The sequence below is a fragment of the Chlamydotis macqueenii genome, chromosome 17, assembly GCF_036417535.1.
Source record: "Chlamydotis macqueenii isolate bChlMac1 chromosome 17, bChlMac1.mat, whole genome shotgun sequence".
NCBI lineage: Eukaryota > Metazoa > Chordata > Aves > Otidiformes > Otididae > Chlamydotis > Chlamydotis macqueenii.
Window position 1 is genome coordinate 3,025,444 of NC_141572.1, and position 26,948 is coordinate 3,052,391.

The 26,948-nt window shown below is 46.0% G+C and overlaps 1 protein-coding gene and 1 long non-coding RNA gene across 8 annotated transcripts; both read left to right on the forward strand.

Moving 5' to 3' along the window:
• Positions 1–1,343: 1,343 nt before the first annotated feature.
• Positions 1,344–2,288, forward strand: LOC147598565 (uncharacterized). 5 transcript variants are annotated; one of them, XR_015260443.1, is made up of 5 exons: positions 1,345–1,385; positions 1,493–1,548; positions 1,635–1,684; positions 1,761–1,842; positions 1,936–2,288. It is a non-coding gene; the product is annotated as an uncharacterized LOC147598565 (long non-coding RNA). The 5 variants fall into 5 exon arrangements; XR_015260442.1 differs by having other exon boundaries at positions 1,353–1,402; positions 1,924–2,288; XR_015260441.1 differs by having other exon boundaries at positions 1,353–1,402.
• A 97-nt stretch (positions 2,289–2,385) lies between these two features.
• On the forward strand, positions 2,386–11,832 carry LOC147598566 (uncharacterized). 3 transcript variants are annotated; one of them, XM_086761553.1, is made up of 8 exons: positions 2,386–2,917; positions 3,169–3,206; positions 3,460–3,694; positions 7,448–7,528; positions 8,508–8,562; positions 8,659–8,939; positions 9,052–9,152; positions 11,597–11,832. In XM_086761553.1, exons 3-6 carry the CDS (start codon positions 3,691–3,693, stop codon positions 8,816–8,818), a joined length of 300 nt encoding a protein of 99 aa, XP_086617679.1. In that variant the 5' UTR covers positions 2,386–2,917; positions 3,169–3,206; positions 3,460–3,690; the 3' UTR covers positions 8,819–8,939; positions 9,052–9,152; positions 11,597–11,832. The 3 variants fall into 3 exon arrangements, 2 of the variants coding, with proteins under 2 accessions (XP_086617679.1, XP_086617678.1); XR_015260433.1 differs by having other exon boundaries at positions 3,169–3,220; positions 7,448–8,562; XM_086761552.1 differs by lacking the exon at positions 3,460–3,694.
• The last annotated feature ends 15,116 nt before the right edge of the window (positions 11,833–26,948 follow it).

The following is a 26,948-nucleotide window of genomic DNA, read 5'->3' on the forward strand; positions in this document are numbered from 1 at the left end:
AAAAGGGGGTGGGTTACTGTTCAGCACGATGCTGGCGTGTGCCGGGCAGGGCAGTTCCAGCCTGCGTCTGTTGTTGTTTTGTTTGTGTGGTCTGTCTTCTGTGTCTTAGACCTTCCTCGGGTCTCAAGGAGCACGGCAGATGCCTCGGGCGCCAGCTCTGAGGTCCGGAACGCCGGTGCTCATCATCACGGTCCCGATCGGGCCCTTCTTTTATGGAGTTACAGGCTTCAGGCATGGATCGTTCTATCGTCTTGGAAGTTTAGTGACAGTCCTCTTTTCTGGCATCATTCTCGGCTGCGTGAACAGCTCTGCTCTCTAGCCGTCCATTTTCATGGACTGGGAATTCTTCCCTGCATCCTGACATTCTCTAGGTCTTGAAGCCAGGCTTCTTGCGCATACATCATCTCAGTTTCTAAAGTAATGTCTTGTCCCAGGCCATGATGTTCTGTTCTTTCTCTGGCGCTGCCACAGAGCCTTCTCTTATCACTGTCCTGGTCCCGCAGGTCTTCTTTCTCAGTGGGATTTTTCCATCCAGGCTTTGTCTTTCTGGCCAAGAGTTTTCTCTGATCTTAGAGGCCTGTAGTTTGTAGTGTTCTGTGTAGTGATGGTCTGTGCATGCGTGTGTTTGACTTGGAGCTGCCCTGCCCACAGGTGTAGAGGCAGGGTTAGGTGGAAGAGCGATGGGAGTCTGCAGTTAATATGGTTATATGTCTAGACTGTAGACGCAAAGGTTGTATGGTCATCTGGGATCAAGCAACTGTTGTCACTAGGTGAAGAGAGTCATTTCTGCAATATTTTGGGGGTGCTGAGGCCATGATGGTAGCCATCTGGGAGAGGCAACCAGAGTGCCAGTTGAGGGGATGGCATTTCAAAAGTGTGAAGGTTTGTACATGTAGAGCTTAATGTTTGAATTCTGTATTTCTTTTAACGGCAGGCTGTAGTTGGGCTCCATTTAGTACTGCTGAACCACAAGGAGCCCTCTGGAATTCTTAAGTTATTGCTTTGCATGAGGTTGACTTGTTTGATATTAATGTTTCTATAGATGCAGAGGGACGAGTCGTGTGCTAAAGGGTGATGGGGGAGAGGTGAGCAGAGCGCAGTAAAGAGGTGGGTTGGTGTGTGGTATTGGAGGGAATGAGTGATGGGTGGTTATAGGACTAAATTATAGTATTTTTATTATTTTAAAATTTGACAGTGTGAAACAATGAGCACTGTGAGAGATGGGCACCGGAGTTGAGTTGGGCAAGGTGAGCGGTGACTGGTGGGCTGAAATAGCGGTTATTTTTCAGGTGTTGTGTGGTTGGTGAAGTTTTAATCAACCCGTGTTGTTTGGGATTTGCAGGTGTGCCAGCCTCAATGTGACAACTCGAAATGATGGATCCTAGGTGGGCGAGCTGTCAAGGTAAAGGAGCCGGAGAGTGGGCATAGGTGCTGACAGACTGAGGTTTTGGGTGGTATCTCAGCATGTCTCGTTTTGCTTGGGTTTTCATAGGTGCCACTCTCAGGCTCGGAGGGGCGATGAAGTGTGCGGATGAGCAGTCCCAGAAGGTGAGGCGGTTGCAAGCCAGGTTGGTGTTTAAGAGCAAAGTGTTACATGGCAACTCTGTAATGTTTGTTTCTTTTTCGTTTTGCAGGTTGCGTGCGGGATGCCTGTAGAAGTCCGTGAGCCGCTGAAGCAGGTCGGGTAGCAGAGAGGAGGAGCATCGGGTTGCTGATATCTTGCAAGTGCAATGGTAATTTTGCGTGTCTTGTGTTCTTAGGTGCCACGAGCAAGGACAGGCGCCGCATCTGACTCTGGAATTGATGCAGAGCAGGCACTTGGAACGCTGTGACGTGTCTGAGGTGAGGCTGGTTTTGGGCAATGTCTGTGTTGTGATGCTGACTGGTGTGAGGGTTTTTTTTTTTTTTGGTTCTGTTTTACAGATGATGAAGTAGGACCTGGCGACTGCAGGAATAATCCAGTGGATTGACCGGAGTTGGTTTTGTCGAGGATTGAATTAGGCTCCCGGCCCTCTGAAAGTTAAGTTGAGGCAGGGTGCTGGAGAGGTGTTGGGGGAGGGAGATGGCGAGGTTAGGAATTGCAGGAAGGGGTTTTATAGCTGGTGTGGAGCGGAAGGCCTGTCCAGGAACAGTCCCTTTCAGCAGGTAAAGGAGACGGGTTACTGTTCAGCGTGATGCTACTATGTACCGGACAGGGCAGTTCCAGCCTGTGTTTGTGTCTGTGTCATTCGTGTGGTTATTCTTCTGTCTTTTAGACCTTCCTTGAGTCTCAATGTCCTCCTTTTGCTCAAGGAGCACGGCTGGCACCTCAAATGGCAGTACTCACGGTGGGTCCCGATCGGGCCCTTCTTCTCTTGTAACACAAAGCATAATAAGTGGATCATTCTTGCGTCTTGGAAGTTTAGGGACAATCCTCTTTTCTGGTGTCCTTCTTAACTGTGTGAGCAACTCTGCTCTCCAGCCATCAGTTTTTTATGGACTGGGAATTCTTCCCTGCATTCTTTTGTTTTTAGGTCTTGAAGCCAGGCTTCTTGCGCATGCATGCGCCCTCTCAGGTTTGAGAGTAATGTCTTGTACCGGGCCATGACATTCTGTTCTTTCTCTAGCGCTGCAAGACAGCCTCCTCTCTTATTGCCATCCCAGTCCCGCAGGTCTTATTCTCTAACGGCATCTTCTGTCTGGGCGTCATCTTTCGGGCCCAGAGTTTTCTCTAATCTTTGAGGCCCCTAATTCACAGTGTTCCGTGTAGTGTCACTCTGTCCATGTGTGTGTTTGGCTTGGAGCCGCCCTGCCCGGAGGTATAGAGTCAGGGTGAGGCGGAAGAGCGATAAGAGTCTGTGGTTAATATGGTGATATGCCTAGACGGTTGAGGCAAAGATGGTATGGTCACGTCGGATGAAGCGAGTGTCGTCAGCAGGTGAGGAGAGTGGTTTCTTTAGCATTTTGCAGGAGACGAGGGGATGATAGGAGCCCTCTGGGAGAGGCAGCTAGAGTACTAGTTGAGAGGATGGAATCTCAGAGTTTTTCAAGTTTGTATGTGTAGGGCTTAATATCTGGATTCTCTATGGTGTTTAATGGCAGTCTGTTGTTAGGCGTAGATGATATTCCTAAATTGAAACAAGGTGTCTGGAATTTTTAATCTGTTTTTTGATATTAATGTTCCTACAGACGCAGAGGGATGAGCCGTGCAGGGCGATGGAGGAAAGGTAAGCAGAGGGAGGTAAGAAGCTAGGCTCGTGTGTTTTATTATAGGGAAGTTGTGCCTTGTGGCTATATGACTAAATTATGGTAGTGTGTGGTTTTGGTTTTGTGGTGGTTTTTTTTTTGTTTGTTTTTTTTTTTGTTTTTTTTAATTTTAAGGGCTGAACCTATGAGTGATGTGAGATAGCACCTTGACATAGCGCCCATTGGGCCCTTTTTTTAGTTTTGGTTTTTTTTTTTTTTTTTGTGGTTCCCAAGCACTCCCAAAGCTGCATGTCAGGCCCTGGGGGTCAGGGCTCTGTGATGGCTGCACCCTTCCCCGCTCCTCAGCATCGCAGATGGGGACTGCAGAGGGAGTCAGAAGACAGCCAGGGCGTGTGGGGCCCTGCAAGGCAGCAACAAGGCTACGAGCGGGGCTGCACGTACACAGGAAGAATGGACCGCAATGATTTGTGCGCTTGCTGACGCAATGCCTCGTGCTAGGCACAGATGGGTACGGGGGCGTAGGGGGCGGGTGCGTTCGTGTGCGTAGTGGGTGTACGGGCTTGCGTAGCAGGCGTACGGGTATATATTGCGATGCGACGCAGCAGTAAATTGAGAGCTGACTCTACGGCATCCGTGTCTGTGTCTCTCTCCCCGGGATGGGATCCCGGTAGAGGGGGTCGGTTCGTTGTCGCGCGGCAACAAGGGCGAGCTGGTTTGGGGCCTGAAAGTGGAGACTGAGACTTCTGTTCCTGAGGCTTGAAAACTAATTTGTGTGGCGCATCTTGGGGCTCAGAAAGAGATTGGGTTGTCTGGCTTTGGGCTTAGAAACACAAGGTCCATTCCTGCACTTCTGGTGCTTGAGAACAGGCTCAGAAGCTAGGTTTTTGGGCTCAGAAACAGGCACTAAGTGAGCTGGCATGGGGTCCAAAAGCACCAGCCAGGGTGGCTGTTTGCGCAGGGAAGTGGGAGAGCGCTGGGGGCTGCAGGGGACAGCAGGGAGTGGGCAGGGTCTGCAGCCCCTCTCTGGAGGTGGGAGCCTGGTTGTATCGGACCTCACAGGTCAGGAGGCCGGCACATGCCAGACCGAGCTTGATGTCTGAGGTGGTTTCTCGGTGGAAGGGTGCTTTTCAGGTCCCCCATGTCCTCCTTTGAGTCCAGCTCTTTCTTCTATGCTGCCTAGAATAGTTATTAAGTAATTAATCCTACAAACTATTTAATACTCATGCAATGTACAGCTATGACCTTTAATAGTAGTACTGAAGTTATGACAGCGATTCGCTTATGACCTTGTCAAAAGCCCAGGCTGTTGCAAATAGCTGGAGCTGGTAAGGAGCAGGAGCTGAAATCAACCGGAGCTTCAGTGCAGAGCCGGGGCTTCCGTTAGCCAGAACTGTGGCAAGCGGGAGCTGGACCCAGACAGGTGGTCTGCTGCTTGAAGCATGCATGAGCCACAGCCAAAATTACCAGCAGTCTTAATGAGCAGGAGCTGCAATTAGCTGGAGTGTCTGTTGGCTGGACCATGCCCCCAGAGGCCAGGCACAGACAGGGCTGTCCCCAACGGGCACCTGTGAGCAGCAGGGAGGTGAGTCATCCTTCTGTCTGTGTGTGGAGCGTGTCTCCCATTCCCGTTCCCAAGGGCAGAAAGTGAGGTGGGGGTCCCCTGGGTCTCGTGGGGCAGCCCCGCTTCAAGGGGACACGGGCGAGGCAGCAGCACAGGACATCAGTGTTCCCCTGGTAGGTGGTAAAGGGGAGAGAAACCGGCCGGTCAGAGCTTCCGGGATACAAGGCCAGGATGGCCCTGCTGGCACAATCCTCCATTGTCTTTTCCCCGCTGGCTGCGTGTGACAAGCAGGTTAGGTGTTTGCCTTCTCTTTCTCCATTGTCACTTTCTGTGTCACATGCAGAAAATTCTGCATGGTTGATTCCATTTGCTGCCAGTGTGGAAAAGCTGGTGAAAATTGCAGTTAAGAGAGCATCCCTCATTCCCAAGTTTTGGTTACCCCTCCCCCCCCCGACATAACGTTTAAATGTTAGCTTCCTCACAAATGTGTTGGTCAATATAATTGAGTTGTGATGATTAAAATCACATAGGCGACACCCATTTTGCAGGTCTGAGCATTAGTTGTTGACATGTTGTCGTAGTTCAGCCCCGATCGAGCCCAGACTACGCAGTTTCTCTCTCTCGCTCCCCCCACCCTCCGAGAGAATAGGGGGAGATGATGTAAGGAAAACGGCTCGAGGTTTGAGATAAGGACGGGGAGAAGATCCTTAAAGTTACCGTCACGGGCAAAACAGACTCGACTTGGGGAAAAGTATTCATTTATTTCTAAAACTAGCAGGAGAATGAGAAAGGGAACAAGATAACTTCCCCCCACCCCTCCCTCTTCCTGGGCTTAACATTATCTCTACCACCTTCCCCTCCCGAGTGGCACAGGGGGGAAGAGGGAATTGGGGCTGCAGTCAGTTCATCACGCGTTGTTTTACGCTGCTGCGTCATCGTCAGGGAAAGAACTCCTCGCATTCCTCCTCTGCTCCATCGTGGGGTCCCTCCCACGGGCCACAGTCCTTTGTGAAACTGCTCCAGCGTGGGTCATCTCTTCCACGGGGTGCAGTCCCTCTAGAACAGCTGTCCCAGCGGGCCCTCCATGGGCCACAGCTGCCTTCAGGCATCTGCCTGGTGTGGTGTGGGGTCCTCCATGGGCTGCAGGGGGACAACCTGCTCCACCATGGTTGTCACCACAGGCTGCAGGGGAATCTTGGCCAGGAGCCGCATTACTCCTCCCCCTCCTTCTGAACTGACCTCTTCACAACAGGCTGGCAGACGCCTCTCAGGATCCTTTTTACATCTTATTCACATCTCATCTCCTCTCTACTTCTTGCAGCCAGGCCGGGCCGAGTTGGGCCCAGTCGGTTGCCCAGCGGGACACCAGAGGGTGAGGCCTGCAAGGCCCACAAGGCTTGTGCCTCCCCCTCTCTGCCCCTACTCAGCTGCTTCACATCTTCTTCTTTTTTTTTTTTTTTTTTTTTTTTTTTCCCCTGTTTTCCCCTTCTTAAATATGTTATTGGAGAGGTGTTATCACCGGACATTCTGCTACCAATTGGCTTGGCCCTGGCCAGCAGCGGGTCTGCCGTAGGTTCGGCTGAGTCCACTAAACAAAGGGGGGCGACTTCTAGCAGTTTCCTACAGAAGCCACCACCTTAGGCCCCCCCTCACTAAACAAAACCAGAACACATGTATATGTCATTGGGATACAGATCACATGCACTTCATGCTCTGACTACACAATATGCTGAGATAGAGATGAGCCCTAAAGAAAAAAAGAAACCAAACAAAGAAAAACAGTCATTAGATGTTTTGTGTGGGTTGGGTGGTCTTTTAAAAAAAAGTGCAATGTTGACTGGTGACAGCCCACAGAGTTCTGGTGCTGCCTGAACTCTCCTTATTTCAATCCTCTCTCATGGCTGTTATTGTCATCTGGATAATTTTAGAAGAGCAATTAAGTTACTTGGCTGCGTGAATGTGCTGGTAATAGTAGGAAGGTAAATGCTGGAACCGGTACTGAATAACTTGTCTCCAGGTAGAATTTCTGAAGGAAGAACTACTGTAACAGGAAGCAAATACCAAATTAGCAAAGATTTTCATGCCGAACGCTTCAAAAGTCTTATTGCCAAATGTTTGGCTAGATGTTCCAAATGGCTATTTCTGGGATTGAGCATATCCCTGTTAAATCTAAGGATGGTCTAAAGCTGAGAGGGGACCCTAAGCAGCTTTGGTGGCACAACTGCAGTTTTAGATGATCTTGACTGTAGAAATGGCATGCAAAAAACTGCTCCTTTTTGTGTCTTTCTTTTTTTTTTTTTTTTTTTTTTGGCAGCGAGGCATTTCAGAAAGTCAGATCAGTTGCTGTAGTCTTTAACATAAATATTCTACTTGGGCTGTATCAAACGAGGAAGTCTCGGCTGAATCTAGGTTTGGCAAAATGGATGTAGGTGTCTGTGTCTGTCCCCTGCCTGTATGTAGGAAAGTGAATCTAGTGAAACTGAAGGTGCCACTGAGTCAAAAAAACCGCACGATTTTGTGAAGAATGCAAAAGCTCTAGGGGTTGATATCAACAGCTGTATCAAAGGTGCTGCAAGATAGTTTTTTCTCCAGTCGGTTGTAGTCTTGGCACACCTTCCCCAAAAAAGAAAGCTTTAGATGCCTACCTAGCTTAATGCTAAAGGGTTTTTTCCCCCCTATCTGCTGAATGTCTGCTGCCAGCATTTCACCGTGGTCGCTCTTTCTTTGGCCATGACAGTATGAGACAGATGGAAAGGAGCCGTAGAGGTCTGCAAGTACAAGGTACGTCTACAATGCGTGACTGCATTTTTCCTCAGAGACTTGTAGCATGGACTTTACAGTTGACATTAAGAATGTGGTGATTTTACTTCTATAGCCTTTCAGCTAAATATTTAGACACAAATAACAAAGATGAAATGAAGTTTGTTGTGCATGTTATGCGTATGGAAAAGTAATTTGTATATTGTGGACAAGGGAAAAAAAAAAAAGCCACCCGATTTAGGGCAAGTTGGTGTGATCCAGTGGGAGACAGAGGGGTTATGGCTGGGGATTACATGTTGTGGGTACGTTGTCTGGCATGGGTCATCTCGTGCAGGTTATGCCAGGTGAGTTATCTGCTGTGCGTTATCTTGCGTGGACCCCCTGCCGTAGGTCATCCCTATGCACGTCTCTCCTATGCACCTTTCTACCCACACATACCCCCTGCCCTTGCACGTTGATCTCTACCTCGTATCTGTCCCCGCCGTCCTGCTCTGTGTGTTTCTCTGCCCTCCCAAATGCTTTTCACTAAAACATCCCCCTGTGCAAAGTTTTCCCCACCTGTTTTTTTTTTTTCTTTTTTTTTTTTTCTGTGTTTTGCCTGTTGCATGCCCTGCACTCTGGTTTTGTGTCCCCCATTCCCACGGCTCCAGCCCTGTTCGACGCCCCCCTTTTTGGCACTGCCTCCCCATGACCCCTCTGCCTCAGGATCCTCGGGGTGCTGCCTGTGTTCCCCAACTTGCCCAGTGCCCCCTACCCCCAACTTTTATGGAGATTGTTTCCATTCTAAAATGAAAACACTCTAAATGTTTTCATTAGAAACTTACAAGTGTGTTCATTTGTATCAGTTGCATGTCTTGGGTTTTCTTTTGCTGTATTTTTTTTTTTTGTTCCGCTTTTCCTTACCAGTGGTGGTTGTTTTCTTCCTTAATATTAAACTGTTTTTATCTCAAGACCCAAGAGTTGTCACGTTGACCTTTCTGAGTCTCTCCCCATCCCACAGGGTCGGGGGCAGTGAGCGAGCACAGTTGCTGGCTGGGGTTAAACCGCGGCACAAGGTCAGCTGCAAGCCCTGCCTGGCTGATGCTTTAGGCTGTTGATGTCATTCCTAGTGTCTTGACAGTTTGTCTTTGTTCTTTGTTGTTGCTTTTTAGTGCCTTTTCCTCTGCTGTTTTGGGCAGCAGTGGTTGTGGAGCCGCTCCAGGTAGCCACTCTCTCAAGGGCAAGGGGGTGGCAAAGCCGCAAGCTGGTGCGCAGTCCGGTCGGATGAAGGCAGCCACCTGTCACTGTGGATCGGTATTCTGGAAGACGTAACTGAAGGCCGTCTGACCGGCAGCTGCCTCCCACTCCGTGCAAGAGACAGCCTGCCTCTCTGGGTGAGGAAGATCCCGTTTTGAAGGCCGCAGCAGGCTAGATTGCCAAAGAGCGCCGCAGGGTCTGTACACGTAATTTAAAAAGGGGGCACGGTCAAGTACTGGGTGAGCGAGGCTACGTTTCTAGGGAGCTTTGTCTCCTAAGAGCTGTAACGCATCCCCCTCTTTTCTTAGGTTGGGGACAGTCAAGCAACTGGAGTGACAGAAGAGGAAGGGAAGAGCAGAGAAAGAAGGGTCTGAACTGGCAAACTCTCCCTGGAGCGCTGAGAGCTGCGGTGAGTCCCGGGCCCTCGGGGCCCCTTCTCCCCTCCTCTCCATCCCAGGGCCTCCTTGGCCCTCCCCCAGCTGCCTCTCTTTCCCTTTTTCTTTCTCACGCTGCTGTGATTTTCTTGACTTCCCTGTATCTCTCATCTTTTTCCATTTTTCTGTTTTTCTCTGTCTTTCTCTTTCCCCTTCTCTCTCTTCTTGTACAGCACCCTTTCTTTTTCTATCTGGGCTCTTGTTCTCCCCTCTCTCCTTCCTTTTTTCCACCCTCTGGCTTTGTCCTGCAGCCCATCACTGTTTTTTCCTTGTATTTCCCTTTGTGCCGTTCTGCATCCTTCTCTTTTTTTCTTTGCAGTTTCTCTGGTCTGTTTTCTGGGGTTTGTGTCCTCCCTGTGCCTGTACGTGCCTTTCTGAGTCCCTGCCTTCCTGTCTCTCTCATTTCTTCCCTTTCTTGCTTTATCCCTTTGTCTTGCTTGGCGTTGCTGTTTTTCTTCCATTCTGCCTCTCACTCCATCCTGTTCATCTCTTGCTGTCTCTGGACCTTCATGCTGTTCCCTGGCCCTTTTTATTAAGTTGATATGCCTTTGTAGCTCTTTCAAGATCTATCTTTATCTCTCCAACCCCTGTGGCTCTCACAAGTGCATGATCTCTCTCTTTCAATTTTTTTTTTTTTTTCTGTCAGTCTGTCTTGCTCCCTGTCTTGTTGTTTCTTGCTATATCCCTTTGTCCCGATCCTTGCTCATATTCATGTTCTTCTCTGTCCTGCTGTCTATCCAAGGTTTTTTTTCCACACCCATCTCCATCCGGTTGCTGCCGTTTTTTTTTCTCTGCCTTCTCCCTTGTTCCTCTTTCTGTCTCTTTTCCTTGGTCAGTATTTTTTTCCCCCCTATTTTGTCCCGATCTCACTCCTACTTTTTCCTCTTTTTGTCCTTTTCTTCTGATTCCTTCCACTTTATTGTCTGTTTGTTTCTTTCTCTGTCCCATTTGCTCTCCTGTCTTTTCTAACTGTACAGCCGGGTGTCTCTTCTTTCCTTTCTCTTTCCCTCACTATTTTTTTTCTTTTTTGGTATCTCTCTCCCACTGCCCATCACAGTTGATTTTTCCTCCAGAGCTGTCCTGCTCTCTGTCCTTTTATTCTCTCTCTGTCATTCTGTGCTGCTTCCCATGATTGTTTTCTAATTTCTCCGTCTCGGTCCTGCAGGCCATTGCTTTTTTATTTTGCTTCCATTCCCGTGCCCTGCTTTCTGTCTTTGTTTCTCTTTGCCTTTGTTCAGCCTCCCAGCATTTTTTCCTTTCCCATTCCATCTCTCTGTCCTGCTCCCTATCCCTCTTGCTGTCCCAAATCTGGGTTTGTTTACCCAGTGCGCGGTACGCCAGGCTTACGCACGGAGCAGAGGTATTTATTTCTGTAATTTCTGCACAGAGATGGGTGCTAGGGGCTAAATCCACAAAGCTAGCCCACCTGCTTGTAATGCTCAGTTTAAATTCTACATTCTCTGTCTTGCAGCTGCACGCTATTTGATTGTTTCCCCTCCATCTCTCTCTGCCTGCGGCTCCCTATCTGTCTTGTAAGCCGTCACTGATATTTTTTTGTTTCTCCATGTCACTCTGTCTAGCTTCCCAGTCCCCGTTTTTCAATTCTTCCCTCTTCCCTGTAGGCCGGTCATGTTCCTATTATTTCACATTGTGTTCTGCCTGGTCCTCTGTCCCTGTTTATCCTTTGCTCCCTCTCTGCCCTGTGGCCTGTCGCACTTGCCCATTTAATTTCTGCCTCTCTCTCTGTCCAGCTCCCAGTCTCTGGTTTTCCATTTCCTCCCTCTGTGCCCTCTAGCCTGCTGCGTTTCTCCTTTATCCAGCTTGCTGTCTCTGGCTCCCTGATGCACCTGATTTACAGTTCTGCCCCTGTTCTTTCTGTATGCGTTGCTATACTGTTTGTTCTCCAGCTCTCTCTTTTTTTCAGGCTCCTTGTCCCTATTTCTTAATTCTTCCCTCTCTGCCATCTAAGCATGCAGCTGTATGGTTTGTTTTGTGTTGTCCCCTTGCTGTCACCTCTTCTGTCCAACCTTTGATGTGCCAGGTCCCTTTCACTGTTGTTTCACTGTTGTTTCATTCCTCCCTTTCTGCCCTGTTCTTGTTATGGTTTTAGTTTTCTCCATCTCTCTTGCTTTGGCTTCCTGCACATAGTTGTCTTTACCTCCCTCTCTGTCATGCTGCCCAGCTCAGGTTTTTCCTGCATCTCCATCCTGCTCCCCATCCTTCTTTGCTGGTCTCTGTCCCGCTCCCTCTCCCTCTTTCTGCTGCCTCTCTTCCTCTCTCCACTGCTTCTTTGCCCACCTCTGTCTGGCTCCCTGTCCTTCTCTGTCCCCATCCTTCTCTCGCTATCCTGTTTCCTGCCTCGTGCTTTCTCACTACGCCCCTCTGTCTTGCAAGCTACCTCTCTTCTCTTCTCTTGTAGTGTTCTGCACCCTGCTCTTTGTTTTTAGCAGCCTCCAAATCTGCCCGGCAGCCCAGCGCTCCAGGACACAGCCGACCCACCGTACGTTCCCTGCCGAACCAACGAGCGTGGTTCCTGGAATGACTTGGCAGTCGTTCCAGTGACACGGAGAGGGGATCGGAGGCTGCAAGCTCCAGAGCAGACTCGCTGCTCGGACTTATGTGCGTGACTGAATAAACACTCGCTGTCTCCTTTGACTTCATGGCTGCGTTTCTGCTCCCTTTGCCCGGGGCCATGGGAGGTGAGGAGCCCAGGGGAGGAGGTGATGCAGTGTGGGGGTCAGGCGATGGCCCCCAGTTCCTGCCGGGCTCCAGCTGTGGGCTGGGGCTGGAGGAGCCCCAGGTGCGGGCAGTGAGGGTGATGGAGGCGGCCCCTCCCTGTAAAGGGGTGGGTGCTGCTGGAGGGGCTGGTGCTGCCCTGCGCCGGGTGGCCGTGGAGGGGCCAGTGCGAGCCACGGGGGGCGTGGAGCGGTCCCGAGCGCCGCCGGGCTGCGGCTGCGCCTGCAGCGATGGAGAAGGTGAGCGGGGCCGGGCAATGGACCGGCGGGTCTCGGAAAAAGCCCCGAGGAGCGCAGCGGCCGGGCTGGCGCGGTCTGTGTGCGGGTACAGAAAGTGGTGGGGGCGCGGCCGTGCTGCGGCGTGCTGCAGTCAGCGGTGGGGGCTGCCAGCGTCCGCGCTGGGGGTTGCGAGGCTCTGCAGTGGCGCTCGCCGCAGGGGTAACGGTGTGCCCCACAGGAAAGGCTGCTTTGTGCGGCATGCTGGGAACTGTAGTCCTGGGGTACAGGGCTTGCGGTTGGCCGTTATGGCTTCACAGAGCATGCCGGGAGCTGAAGTCCTGAGGCAAGAGGCATCCGGTCCGCCATGATGGCTCCGCGGAGCATCCTGGGAGGTGTAGTCTTTCCACATACAGGGCCGAGCACCCATCCTGTGTTTGCCAGTGCATGCACGTAGGTTTAGTTTTTGCTGCCACGCCGCCGCATTGCTCTCGGGCTTATGTGGAGCGTGTGCTGCTACTGCGGCCCCGGTGTAGTTTTGTTCTCGTTTTCCGTGGGCTTCAAGCCGACTGAACAGAGACACTCCGGGGCGCTTCACGTGCGGGGTTTGGCACTCGCCCGTGCTCAGTGCTGCCGCCTGGCGAAGCAAACCCGGTACTGCAGGTGCGAGCCACACAGGCGCTGCCGTGCTGCTCGCTGCCGGTCGCCGGTACCGGCGATGCGGTGCTGCGGTGCGGTGCCGCCGCGCTCGTTGCTGCCTCCCGGTAACGAAACGCTGCTGCCGCCCCACGGGCACGCTGCTGGCGGGCGCTCGGCGCGCAAAGCATAGAACTGGTGTGCCAGTCCTGCACAGGGACAGAGCAGCTCCTCCGCCAGTGCAGCGGCAGGGCGGTGTGCCAGGGGCGCTTCCCGGGGGCGGGTGGGGGCAGGGCCAGCAGTGAGGTGAGCGGAGGCCCTTTGGCCGGTGCGGGGCTGTCTCCTGCCCGCCGGCCGCCTGGGGCTGGCAGGAAGGGGAAGCTTCGAAGTGCCCACCACGCCAGGGTCCCGGTCTGCTGGAGCCGGGTGAGGGCAGCCCCGGGGAGTTACCCGAGAGCTGAGAGAAGGGAAGAGGGGAAGGAGGCGGACCCCACTGCAGGCACAGATGCCAGGTGCTTCCCCCAACACAGCAGAGCTCCACCTGAGGTTCCCTGAGTGCCTCTCACCCTGTGCAGCTGCCCCCAGCTCCAGCACCTCCCCTGAATCCTGTCCTGTAGCCCTGGGCTGCTCACAAGCCCTGTCCTGAAGTCTCTAAGCTGGCAATCAAATGCGTTGGATTCTCTCTTAACGCAGGTGCTGTTAGCAGCAGTCCATGGAAAGAGAGGCATCTCCAGATGCTCTTGCAGAAGGAGAGGCTTTGGGCCCTGTCAATCTGTGGTTATAATGCTTGCTGCTGATTCACTTGCTCTCCCAGAGGACATGCTTAGGACGTGCTTCCTCCTTTGATAATGCTGTTGACTGTGGTCGCCTGAGGCTTGCGTGGTTTGTCTCTGCCCAGTATCACTGTCTGTGGCACTTCACAAAGATGGACAGGCGGAACGCTTGTTAGCTCTGGATAGGAGCTGCTGAAGCTGGCGAGGCCAGAGAAAGGTAAAAAAGAAGAAACCCAAGGCTACCTGGCCGGCAGCTGCCTCTCCGTGTGATGAAGCATTTGTCTCTGTAGCGTGCAGCAGCCTAGACCTCCAGTGTGCAGCGCAGGGTCTGTATGTGTAACGCAAAGCATGGAATGGATGTGTAGTGCGTGAGTGAACAAGGCCATGTGTCTAGGACATCTTGTCTCTGAAAAGCTGTGAGATACTCTCTTTTTCTTTTAGGTGGCAGACAGCCAAGTGACTGGAGTTACAGAAAAGGAAAGGAAGAGAGAAGGAGAAAGAAGCATCTGAATTGGCTGACAGCGAGAGGTGTGGTGAGTTTCAGGCCCCTGGGGCCCCATATCCGCTTCTCTGTGTCCTGCGCCCTTTCTGTCCCTCCCCTTGCCTCCTCTGTTTCTCACACTGCTGCGCTTTTTTTTGTCTGTTTGTTTCCCTGTATTGCTTCTCTTGTTTCTGTTTTCTCTGTCCTGGTTTGTTTCCCTTTCTCTTCTTCCACTATTGCTTTTTCTTTTTGTGGTTTTGCAGTTCTCCCTCTTTCTTGTGTTTTTAATCCTCCATCTGTGTATGGCACCCCATTGCTGGTTTTCCCTTTTCTATCTCTTTGTCCTGATATGCATCTGTTTGTTTTGGTTTCTTTTTTTTTTTCCTTCCCCTGCACCTCCCCGCCTTCCCGACCCTCCCTCATTTCTCCGGTGTGTTCCCTGGCTTTATTTTCTTCTCTGTGCCTGTATGTGCTGGTCTGTGTCCCTACCCTCCTATCTCTCTTTTTAACGTTTTATCATTCTAACTCCATCCCTGCGTCTTGTTCACTGTCATTGTTTTTTTTTCATTATATATCTCCCTGTTCCTGCGTTCATTCCTGTTTGTCTCTTACTTGCCCCGATCGTTTGTGTCACTCCTTGTCCTTATTATTTATTGCTTCATCTCTCTGTCCTTGTTTTTTCTTGTGCTCTATCTGTCTTGGTCTTTGCTGTCTCAGTGTCCTGCTCACTGTCTCTTTCTTCCAGTATCCTGTTGTCTGGTTCCCTCTGCCTCATCTGTTTCCTATATTGCTCTCTCCTTTCTCCTGTCTTTCTTTGCCCCCCTGCCCTGCAATATTTTTTTCTGTTTCTTCTTTCATCTCTCTGCCTTGATCCTGCAACTCTCCTCCTCTGTCTGCTCTCTAATGTTTCTTTCTCCCTCTCTGCCCTATTTCCTTTTCCTTTTTATCATATGGTGTCTTTCATCCTCCCTCTGACTTTTGGTTTCTATATCTCCATATGTCCTGTGCTGTCATTCCTTGCTGTGTCCTGTTTTGTAGCTTAATGTCCCATTATCCCCCTCTGTACTACTCCCTGGCTTTTTTTCTCGTCTTGCAGTCCACGCAAGACTTGTGTTTTCTTTCTCCCTCTCTTTGTTCTGATCTGTGCGTGTCTCTTTTTTCTGTCCTTTTCTCTGGCTTGTTACACTGCCGCTGTACACTGCGGGGCTGCAGCCTCAGGACGTGGTCTGCTTGGGGCATGTCTTCCTGAGAGCGTCGGGACGGTTTCAATCCACCGGTGCAACAGGCTGACAGCGAGTCGGAGTCGGCACTGTCGGGCCAGCTTCTAGTGATTTCCTGAGAGCTGGTGGAGAGGAAAGGGGAAGACAAGTGGGATAGGGCTGCCTCCAGCCCTCCGATTACCCAGAGACGTTCCAGCCCCTGGCAAAGGTGCTGGGTGCCTCGCTGACTCGGCAAAACTCCTTCAGCCACGCTCACCCCGTGCAGCTGCACCTAGCTCCAGCCTCTCCCCTGAAGTCTGTTCTGTAGCTACAGAATGGCTCTAAACTCTGTTTTAACAGCACCACTGGCCTCAACGCTCTCTAAACACGCGATATTCTCCCTAAATGCAGGTGCCATTAGCATGAATTGAGGGAAAGAGCAGCGTCTCTGGCAGCTCTTGCAGAAGGAGGCGTTCCTGCCTGAGGAGAGCTACAGTCATCGCTGTGGGTAACGGTTGGTTTTTCCCTCTCCCAGAGGCAGCACTAAGGACTGGGGTTGTCAGTTCCTGTCCGGGGACATTGTCGACTGCATCTGGCTCAGGTTTGCAGGGGTGCATTTGTCCTCATCGTCCTGGTGGCACGGGCGAAAAGGCAGGACCGTGGCTGGACACTTACTGGCTGTGGACGGGAGCTGCCGCAGCTGAAGCTGGAGAGACCAGAAAAAGGTAAAGCAGCTGAAGAATAAAATAAAGTAAGTCCTGGCAGTAGCTGCCTCCTGCTGCAGATATGAGACAATCCCCCTCTCCGGGAGAGGATCGATCGCTCTTAGCATAGTCTTCAACAACTCCGCTCACCGAAGTGCGTGGCAGGGTACATGCATGTGAGGCTCTGAATCTTGAACACATTGTGTTGTTAGCACTGTAAGATGCTGAAAACAGATGTCTGTTTTCTTAGGTGTATGACAGTCAAGTCATCAGAGGTATAGAGGAGGATGGCAGGGGGAGAGAGAGACGGACAAAGAGACAGTCGAACCATCAAACTCTTGCAGCAGCACCTGCTCTCGGAGCTGCGGGGAGTCCCGTCTGCCTGGGGTTGTGTCATATCTTTTCAGCATCACTGGCTGCACCCTCTCTTTTTCTCACCACTGTTTTTTTTTTTTTTTTGCTTCCCTGCCTCTCTCCTGCTCCAATTCTCCAAGTCCACCTCTTTCTGTTGTTCTACTCTCTGTTGTTTTTTCTTTTCTCTGTCTGCACTTGTGTCCTGTTACCTGTCCCTCTTTTTTTAAGCCTCTGTTTTGGCCCTATAGCCCAACACTGTTTTTGTCTTTCTCTATCTCTGTCTGTATTCTTATCCCAAATTGTTAAATTTCTCCCCGTCTGCACTTTAGTACTTTACAATTTCCACCCCACCTCCTTTACCTGTTTGGCTCCATGTCCCTGTTTTTTTCATTCTTCTATCTCTGTCCTGTATTGTAGAGAGACTTCTTCCAAGTCCCTAGGTTTCAATTTTTCCCCACTCTGTCCCATAGCCCACTCTTGTGTTTTTTTCATTTTGTCTGCATTTGGCTCTCTGACCCTATTTTTAAATCTGTCTCTTCCTGTTTAGATCATTGAGGTTTTTTTTTTCGTATTTCTCAGTTTCTCTCTGTCCACCTCTCTGTCTGTTTTTTTTAATTCTTCCCCCTATGCCCCAGAATTGATCGATATTCTTTGTTTTTGTTCATCTCTGTCAGTCTGGTTCCCTGCCACTCCCTCCTGTATGGCCTGTAGTCCATTGATATTGTTTTTCCATCTGGGCCTCTCCCTGTGGCTCCCTTGCCCTATTTCTCAAGCCCACGTCTCTGTCCTGGGGCTGATTGCTGTCGTATTGGGGTTACGTGGCAAGGTTATGTTAGCTGTGGTGGCAGGGCCGGGCAGGGGCTGCAGGGATGGGTTCTGTGAGAAGACACTGGGAGCTGCCTCCGCGCTGGACACAGCCACTTCTAGTTCCAAGACCCCCTTTGCTGCCGGGGGGTCAAAGCCGAGACCGTCAGCAACACCGGTAGCGCCTCTGCGATGAACGTTTTAGAGCGGGTAAAAAATGCTGCATGCAAGCTGTGATAGAGAAAATGCGAACCAGCCCTGCCGATGCCAAGGTCAGTGAAAAAGTGGGTTGGGCAGGGGGCACTCCAGATGCCAGAGCAGAGGTTTCCCTGCAGCCTGTGGTGATGACCACGCTCAGGCAGGCTGTCGTCTGGCAGTGCATGGAGGACCCCGCAGCAGAGCAGGAAGATGTGCCTGAAGGAAGGCATGACCGTGCAGAGAGATGCCGGAGGCATCTCCTGGCAGAATCCGCGACTCCGTGGAGAAGAGCCTAGGCTGCAGCAATAAAAAGAGTTGGAGGACAAAGTAGCGACCGAGACTACATGCGATGAACTGACTGCACCTCTCATCCCGTGTCACCCTGCGTTGCTCAGGGCTACGATGTACAGCAGTAAGCAGTGAAGGTGAGACCAGGAAAAGGGAGAGGGGGTGGGGAAAAGGTGTTCTTTTTAGATTTGGTCTTATTTCTGTTGATTCTACTCTGACTTTGATCGACAATAAATTTAATGGATTTCCCTAAGTTGAGTCTGTTTACGCCTGTGATGGTCATTGGTGAGCGATCTCTCTGTCTGTATGTCCACCTACAAGGTTTTTGTTGTATTTTGTCATCCTGTCTCGCTGAGAAGCGGGAGCTATAGAGCAGCTCTGAGGGCACACGGCAGCCATCCAATATTACGTCACTGCAGTTTCCTCCCACCGGGCTCCCTGTCTGTCTTCTTGTAATCGTTGGCTGTGTTTCTTGCACCCGACCACTTTTGTAATTTTCTTTCTCTCTCTCCAACCCTATCTTTTTAATTCTTGCCTAAGTTGCTTCAACTCAGTAGGTATGTACATTTTTTTGCCACCTTATCCTGTTTCTCTGACCTAATTCTAATTCTTTGATCGTGTTTCTCGTACCCTGTCCCTTTTCAGATTTTCTTCCTATGTCTCCCTCTAATCAGCTCCTCCATTTTTTAAGTGTTGAGTATGCTACCTGTATTCTGGCGATTTCAAAATTTTCTTGGTATGTCTGCCACTCTCCATCTCCCTGTCTGTAATTCTTAATTCTTCCGTCTGTTTTGTGCCCTGTTACTTTTTAGACTTTCTGTTTCTTTGTCACTAATTTGCTAGTTCCTGGTTGCTTATGTTTGTTGTAGGTTGTTGCTTCTCAAAATTTCCTTTCTACATCCATCTCTATCTCTGTTTCTAGTTTTGATTTTTTGCCAATGATGTTCCCCCTCTCCTCACTTCATAATTTTCCCTGTTACTTGTCTTGTCTTTATCTTGGTGTTCTGGGGTTCCTTCTGCGTTTCTTTCCTGCCCTCTGTCTCTTATTTACTGCTCTATCCCCATCTTTCTGTGTATTCATGCAATGTCTTGGCTCTTCTCTCTATATACACTTCGCTGGCTCCACATCTCTCGTTTGCAGCATCCCGTTTTCCAATTCCCTGTCCCCTGCCTTTTCTCTATGTCCTTCCTCCTGCTTTTCTCTTTCCTTTTTCTCCCTGTGTCCTGCTGCATTTTTGGATGGAGCCTTGTAGCTAACTCACTGCTGGGATTCTTTTAATACGCATTCACGAATAGACTTTTCCTGCCTCCTCTGTGCCCCTGGATGTGTTTGCAGCCCCTGGGTGCAGAGTTCACAGCTGAGGACAGGCACAGGGGAGGGGGTGATGTGCTGTGGGGCTTCGGCAAGGGCCCCTGCTCCTGATGGGCTCCAGCTGGGGCTGGAGGTGGGGCAGCCCCAGGTGGGGCCAGTGAGGCTGGTCCTGCAGTGTGAAGGGGCTCCAGCTATAAAGGGGATAGAGAGGGCAGGAGTGCTTGAGGGAGCTGATGAAGGGGAACCAGCTGAGGAGTGAATCCAAGAGGGTTCCACAGGCAGGTGCCGCCCAGCCGTCCTTTTCAGAGCACACACCACCACGCTGTGTTGGGAGCTCAGTAGCTCTGTCCACCATGCGCATGAGCCAACACGTATCGGGGAAGCCTCACAGATGAGGAGCATCGAGGCGTCCGCTGCATGCTGCCAAACAGGTGAGGGTCGGGCAGGTGGCACAGTACAGGACCAAGCAGCAGAGAAGAAGAGTTGTGGTGGTGAGGGTCTCCTGCCGGCACCAGGAGCAGCGGTCAGTTGCTCGTCCCGTTCCCTGCATTTGGATTCACGTTTGCTACCCTTCTGCAATTGTCTCCCTGCCTCCTATCCTCTGTCTCCTGCTCTGTTCATGCACCTATGTGTATGGCTCCCAAAAACATGTGGTCATTTTGCCCACTCTGCCCTGTACTGTCTAGTCCTAAATTTTTTCCTTATGTTTCTCTCTAACTCGCTCTCTGTCCTCATTTTAGTTTTCCCACATTTTATTGCACACTATTAATTTAAAAAATATATTTCTATGTATCATCTCCCTCCTTGACTCAATTTCTTATTACATTCCCCTGCTCTAGCAGTCCATCAATTTCACAAACTTAATATCTCTTCCTCCTTCTATTTCACTGTCTTTTCATGTTTTTTATAGATTCTTGCTCTTTTATTTATCCTGATAGTTTTCAATTTTTATTTACATATGTGTATACCTCTGATCAGCTCCTTGGTCTTATTTTCTCATTGTTCCTTCTGGGAGTTGTACTTTGTTGTTTTCTAAATTTTGCCTTTACATTTCCACTCATCGTGTTCTCTGTCTCTGTTTTTCATTTCTTTGTGCCTGTCTTCTATGTTTTAAATTGCATTGCGGTGATTTCATCTGTGTGGTTTACAACCCCTATTTGGTTATTCCTCTGTTCTTCATCCCTTCGCATGGTAAATTTTATTTCTACTTTTCCGTTTCAGTTTGCCATTAGTATTTATTGATTTTATTTCATTCTCTTAATCTCTGTTGCTTTTGACATTTCCTTTTTACCTTTATATTATTTGCTGTCTTCACATTTTTTTATTTTTTCCTGTTGTAATAAGTGCCTTTACTTTCTACATTTTCGTTCTACTGCTGTTTTAGGAACTTGTGTTGTTTAAAAGTTTTCTCTATATTGCTCTCATCTCTAACAGTTTCAATTTTCTACTTTTATCTCTGTCCTTACTTTGTCATCTGTTAATTTGCCATTGTATTTTGTTTGCGTCACTGCCTTTGACATGTTTGCTACGTTTCTGTTAGTTTATCGTCCCTACTTTGAAATTTTAACGTGTATTTCCCTGATCTGCCTCACTCTTAAAAGCTTCTTTATACGTCGTTTTTTTTCCCCCACTCGATGTGTTTCCTCCAAGTTCTTCTTCTGTTTTCTTAGCATCCTTGCTTTTTACAGTTTTCTACATCTCCAGTTAAGTTTGTGTCGCGTCGTGTCTTTTTTTTTTCCCATTTATTTCCCTCCTCCCCTTGCTTTTGAAATGTTTATTCTATGGTTGCCTTTTTCCTTCCACGTCTTTGATTTTTGGTATTTCTCCTCTTTCGTTACTGTTGGCGCCCCTTACATTTTCTTTCTACGTCCCTGTTTTAGTTTGATGTAACTTTGTTTATTTCTTTTGTGTTAATCTCCCTACTCCCTGTAATTTAAAAGATTTTGTACATTTATCTTGCTTGCTGTCTTTATTTCTTGGTTTTTAAATTACTTCTCATGTTTCCTCAGTGCCCCGATTTCTTCATTTTTCTTAATACATCTGTTTTAGGTAGCTGTCTGGTTTGTTGTTTTTTTTTTTGTTTTTTGTTTTTTTTTTTCTTAGTTTTTGTCTTATTTTCTCTAACACTCACCACGTTTCTGCGCCTACTTTTCTTCCGTCTGCTGTCTTTTAAGAAACTCTTTATTTCCTTTGCATTCTCGGTTTTGAAACTTTCTTTCTAAGTCTCTTTCAGCGTGCTGTCCCTATTTTTTTAGGTTTCATTTTATTTGCCATTTCCCCATTGCTTTTTCAGCATTCATTCAGTGCCTACTTTTATACCCTTTGCAGTTTTGACATACTAATTTCTTGCTGTTCCACAGAACCCTCACTTTGAAAATTCTCTTTCTACATTTTTATTTTTGTTGGACAACACTTTTTTTTTTCCACTTTTTTCCTTATTTCCTTAATCTTCAATTGCTTTTGAAATGTTCTCTTGACTTCTATTTGGTTTCTACCTTTATTTTGCTATCTTTATTTTTTTTTAATTATGTCCCGACTATCTGTAGTGCCCTCGCTTTTAAAATTTTGTAGGTCTCTTAGGTGGACTGTGCTATTTGGGAATTTTTAACCCAATTTCATTATTCCCCGTTGGTTTTAAAATTTTCTGTCTAATTCTACCCCGACTGCTATCTTTAACTTGTTCTCTTGATCCTGAATCATCTCTCATCCTCCCTCCGCGCCATCGCTTTTTTACGCCACTTTGTAGTTCTCCATTTTAGTTGCATGTCAGAAATGCTTTTGTTGTTGTTGCTATTTCCTGATTACCATTTGCCTTTTTTATATACTTTTCTTGTGGTTCTTCCCCTTATTTTTAGTTGTAATATGTCCTCACTTAGCAGCTTTGTTTTTTAGTTATTCTTTCCAGGTTTCTATTAGTTTCCTGGGCATTTTTTTTTTTTCCCAGTATTTGCCTTTACTTTCCTAATTATTCTGACTTACCTCTTTCTTCTCTTTCTTCTTTACAGTCATGTAATTATTTTCTTTTTCTGGCTCCATTTTAGTTTACCCATGCTGTTGTTTTTTTTCTTCATTTCCCTAATCCCTGTTGCTTTTAAAATGCTGAGTCTCCTTTTAGCATTTTTGTCTTTATTTTTCTGCATTTTTGTTCTAATTATTTCTTTTTCCTTATTGCTCTCACTTTTAAAAATTTATATCTGTCTGCATTTTAGTTGGATGTTGCTATTACTTTAGTGCTTTTGGTTTTCAAATTTTCTAATTTGACCTTGTCTGCTATCATAATCTTTAATTATGTTTTCTTTTTTTTTCCATAGCGCCATTGCACTATATGTTGCTTTTCATCATTTTATTTTTCTTGCTGTCGCTACCTGCTTTCTCCTTATAACCTTAATCTTATTTGCATCTACATTTTTCTCTGTACTTTTATTCTGTTTGCTATCTTTTAAAAAAAAATATATATTTCTTGTCTGTATTCACGCCTTTCATTTTAAAACTTTCTTTCTAGGTCCTTATTACAGTTTGTAATTTCTGGTTTTTAAAGTTTTCTCTTTTTCCCTGATACCCATCACCAACTGACATTTATTATGTTTACTGGGTTTTTTTTGTTTGTTATTCCTTGTCTTTCCTTAGCATCCTGGCTTTTTAGAGATTCTTTTTACAGCTCTGTTTCATTCTGCTGTCTCTATTTCCCTAATGCTTGATGTATTTTCTTTTTTTTTTTTCTCCCTGTGCCTACCTTTATCTTGGTCACTTATTTTTTCTCCTTTTTTTTTCTCGTCTGTTTTTAGCACCACCACTTTTACAAATATCTGTCTCTGTTAGCGTTTTAGTTCTCTGACTCCGTTGTGTGTTCTTTCTTCTCCTAAACCTCGGGCTTTAAAAATTTTCTACTTTTACATCTTTCGGAATTATTAGTTTTTAACCTTCCCCCCACCAGCCCCCTCAGTTTTCCCTTGCACTGTTGCTTTTTAGATTTTCCTTCTCTATCTACGTTTTAGTTTGACATTGCTATTTTTTTTTTTTTTCATTAAGGCCCTTGGTCTTATTTTCTCATTGTTCCTTCTGGGAATTGTACTTTGTTGTTTTCTAAATTTTGCCTTTACATCTCCACTCATCGTGTTCTGTTTTTCATTTCTTTGTGCCTGTCTTCTATGTTTTAAATTCTGCTGCGGTGATTTAATCTGTATAGTTTACAAGCCCTATTTGGTTATTCCTCTGTTCTTCATCTCTTCGCATGGTAAATTTTATTTCCACTTTTCCGTTTTAGTTTGCCATTAGTATTTATCGATTTTATTTCATTCTCTTAATCTCTGTTGCTTTTGACATTTTCTTTTTACTTTTATTTGCTGTCTTTACATTTTTCATTTTTTCCTGTTGTAATAAGTTCCTTTACTTTCTACATTTTCGTTCTACTGCTGTTTTAGGTACTTGTGTTGTTTAAAAGTTTTCTCTATATCGCTCTAATCTCTAACCATTTCAATTTTCTACTTTTATCTCTGTTCTTATTTTGTCATCTGTTAATTTGCTATTGTATTTTGTTTGCCTCACTGCCCTTGAAATGTTTGGTACTTTCCTGTTAGTCTTTCAGCATTATTAGTTTTTAACCTTCCCTCCGCCGCCCCCCTCAGTTTTTCCTCGTGCTGTTGCTTTTTCGATTTTCCTTCTCTATCTACGTTGTAGTTTGACATTGCTATTTATTATTTTTTTCATTATTTCTGTCATCTTAGTTTATTCTAACAGATTATGATTTTTATTCCATTTGCTGTATTTATTTTTGAAGAACTTGTTTTATTTATTGGAGTATTTGCTTTTTATAATTTTCTTCCAGATTTCTTTCAGTTTTTCATCAGGTTTTTTTTTTTATGCTTGTTTCTATAAATCATTTTGCTTTTTGAATGGTCTGCATTTATTCTCTTTGCTGTCTTTATGCTGTTGCCTTTTTGCCAATATTTCTTGCTTTTCATTTGCACCGTGTTTTTCCAAATATCTGTACGTGACTAAGTTTGTCGTCTTTACGCTTCAATTTTTCTATTTATTTACTCGACTGATCTTGCTTTTTCCTTGTTTATTCTATATATACTGTGGGGTTTTTTTTTTAAAAAAAAACCTGCCTTGTCTTTATCCAGTGCACTGATTTTTAAAATTTTCGTTCTATATTGGTTTCAGTTTGCTGTCCCTATTTTTTCATTTTTGCCTCTATTTCTGTAATTCCCCTTGCTTTTTTTAGTTCTTTTTAAGCTTGTTGCCTTGGTTACTTTTCATTATTTTTCAACCTTCCTTAGTGTTTCTGCTTTTTCAATTTTTTTCAATATCTCCATTTTAGTTTGCCATCACTGTTTTTTAATTTTTTGTTATTTCCCCCATCTCTGTTGCTTTAAAAAGTTTTTGTCTACTTTTATTCTATTGCCTGTCTTCAATTTGCAGTATTTATTTTTACATCTCGAATTTTATTAGCCTCCTTGCTTTTTAGATTTTCTTTATACATCTGTTTATTTCCCTGTGTTGATTTTTACTTTTTTCCATTTATTTCCATTATCTCAGTTGCTTTTTATGTTTTCTACCTTTATCCCATTTGCTGTGTCTAAATCGCTCTTTTGTGTTTTACTTAGTCTCAGTCTTTCCTTAGCACTATTGCTTTTTACATTTCTTGTTACATCTGTTTTGGTTCGCTGTTCCTATCTTTCATTTTTTCCCTTATTTCTCTGTCACCTCATGTTTTTTAAATACTCTTTCTATGCATACTTTATTTCTATTCCCTGTTTTTACAAAATTATTTCTCATCCTTTCATGCTGCCGTCAGTCTTTAAATTTTTTTTGCACATGTCTGTTTTGGTTTGCCATTTTTGTATTTTTAATTTTTTGTTTATATCCTTATTCATTTGTGCAGGTTTGGGCCAGGGGGGAGTACTTTCTGGCCAGACTAGGTAAAATGTTCCAGGTATATCCCTCTCAGTTTCCTGCACCCATACATTAGCGAAACCTGGCAAGAGAAGACAGTGCTCTTGGTCTGTATCAGAGTAAGTAACAACATCAGTGTGTTTGTCAATATTGTTCTCATACCAAATTCAAAAACACATCAGGTACTGAGAGGAAATTTAAGTCTATCTTAGCTGAAACCAGGACAAGCTCTCTAATCCCTGTAGCTTTTTGTATTTTCTGTCTCATTTTATTCAGCTCACTGTATGTATTTTAGTCTTTTTCTGGTTTGTCCTATACACCGTTGCTTTGTACTTGTTTTCCGCTGTTCCTGTTTTAACACATTGTTCTTATGTTTCAGGTGTTTTTTTTTAATTTTCCTAATCCTTTCTTTGTAAGATGCCCTGACTTCGTCTACTTTTATACCAGTCACTGTTTTTGTTTTTTTTTTAAACAAATTGTTTCTCACTTTTTTTTAGTGACGTTGATTTTAGGAATTTTTTCTATATACCTTTATTAAGGTCCCATCCTATTTTTTAATCCTTTTTTTTTTCTTATTGTGTATACTGTTGGCTTTTAAATTTAATTTATACATCTCTGTTGTTGTTAGCTATCCCTTTTTTTTTTTTTCCTTATTCCTGTTGCTTTTAAATTGTTGTTTTTCTATGTAATGTTATCTGAATCCCGGTTCTGTTTATTATCTGTTTGTCATCATGTTGGTTTTAAAAGTTTCTTCTTGCTATGTGTAATTTTCTCTAGGTAACTATTACTATAGTTCCATTTTTGTCTCTGTTTCTTTGAATTTAAAACTTTTTAAAATTGGTGTACATTTATTTCATTTTCTCTGTCCAATTTCAATTTTTTTTTATGTTTACTGTGTGCTGTCACTCTAAAAATTTTTGTTCTAAGTCTACTTTTATCAAGATGTCTCTGCTTGGTTTTTAATGTTTTCCTGTGCGTCTTGTACCCTGTCACCTTGTAAATTTACCTGTCCCCTCTCTATTTTTATCTGATTTGTCATCTTTACTTTTTAATGTTGTTCTAGTCTGTCCTGTACTGAGTTGCTTTTTACATTTTCTTTCTCTGTCTTTCTCTAGTTAATTTTTTTTGTCCTTTTTAATTTTTTTCTCTATCTTTATGCCCTTGCTATTAAAGTTTTCTTTCTACATTCCCTTTTATGGATTTTTTGGTCTCTATTTGCTTTTTTCCTATCAGTCCTCTACACTGTCACCTTTAACATTTTCTTTCTGTCCACTTTTATTCAGCTTCAAGATTTTTTAATTGGTTCCTTATTTTTTCATGTCTTTGTGTCTCCTTGTGTGTTTTTTTTTTTTGTTTTGTCTCCTTTTATCTGGGTCATTGTCATCTTTTTTTTTTTTATTCTAGTCTGTGGTGTACCTTGTTGTTTTGTTTATTTTTCTGTCTATGTCTTTGTTTACTCTGCTATGTCTGTTATCCATTTTCCTCTCTTTCTTTCTTTTTTTCTTGTAGCTTTTAAAACTTTATGTCTGCTTTTATTCAGGTCCCGTGTCTATTTAATACTTTCTCATGCACAAGTTACTCTCTCAATTTTTCAATTATCTTTCCGCTTCCCCGTTTATTTAGCATGTTGTGCCCATGTATTAATCTTTCCCTCTTTCTATGCTGTTGTTTTCCATTTTTTTTCTTCTATGCCCAGTTTCATCTAGCATTCTGTCCCTACTTGTATTCTTTTTTCCTTTTTGCCTTATACCCTGTTGACTTTAGGATTTTATTTCTATGTCTACTTTTACTGAGCCGCCTATTTTTATTTTTTTTCTGTCTGTCACTCACCTTGAGCCTTTAAAAATTTTGGTTTTGTGTCTCACATGGTTTTTCTCTTCTCTCTGTTCCTTTTTGAGGCTTCAGAGGGTCTCCTCGGCAGGCTTTTACCTCTGGAGCGTAATTTTTACCCCCGGTTTGTCAGAACACCTCCTCGGGTCATCCTTTCTCCTCAGAGATGTAATTTAGTCCCACCCTCCGTTTTGTTCATCTCCCTCACACGTCCTCTGCTGTCCCAATCTCTTCCCAGTACCTTTGCGCCTTCGAGACGCTTTCTATTTCTCCGGCCATTTTGGCTCCCCTCTGTTTCTGGCACGCCGCTTCCTGTAAGCGTCCTCGTGTTCTCTGGCCATCCTTC

Coding starts and splice junctions, on each gene's coding strand:
- LOC147598566 (XM_086761552.1), top strand. CDS start 2,883: ATGGTCACGTCGGATGAAGCGAGTGTCGTCAGCAG. Junction 2,918..3,168: donor GAAGCGAGTGTCGTCAGCAG/GTGAGGAGAGTG, acceptor ATGTTCCTACAG/ACGCAGAGGGATGAGCCGTG. Junction 8,563..8,658: donor GGGTTAAACCGCGGCACAAG/GTCAGCTGCAAG, acceptor GTTGCTTTTTAG/TGCCTTTTCCTCTGCTGTTT.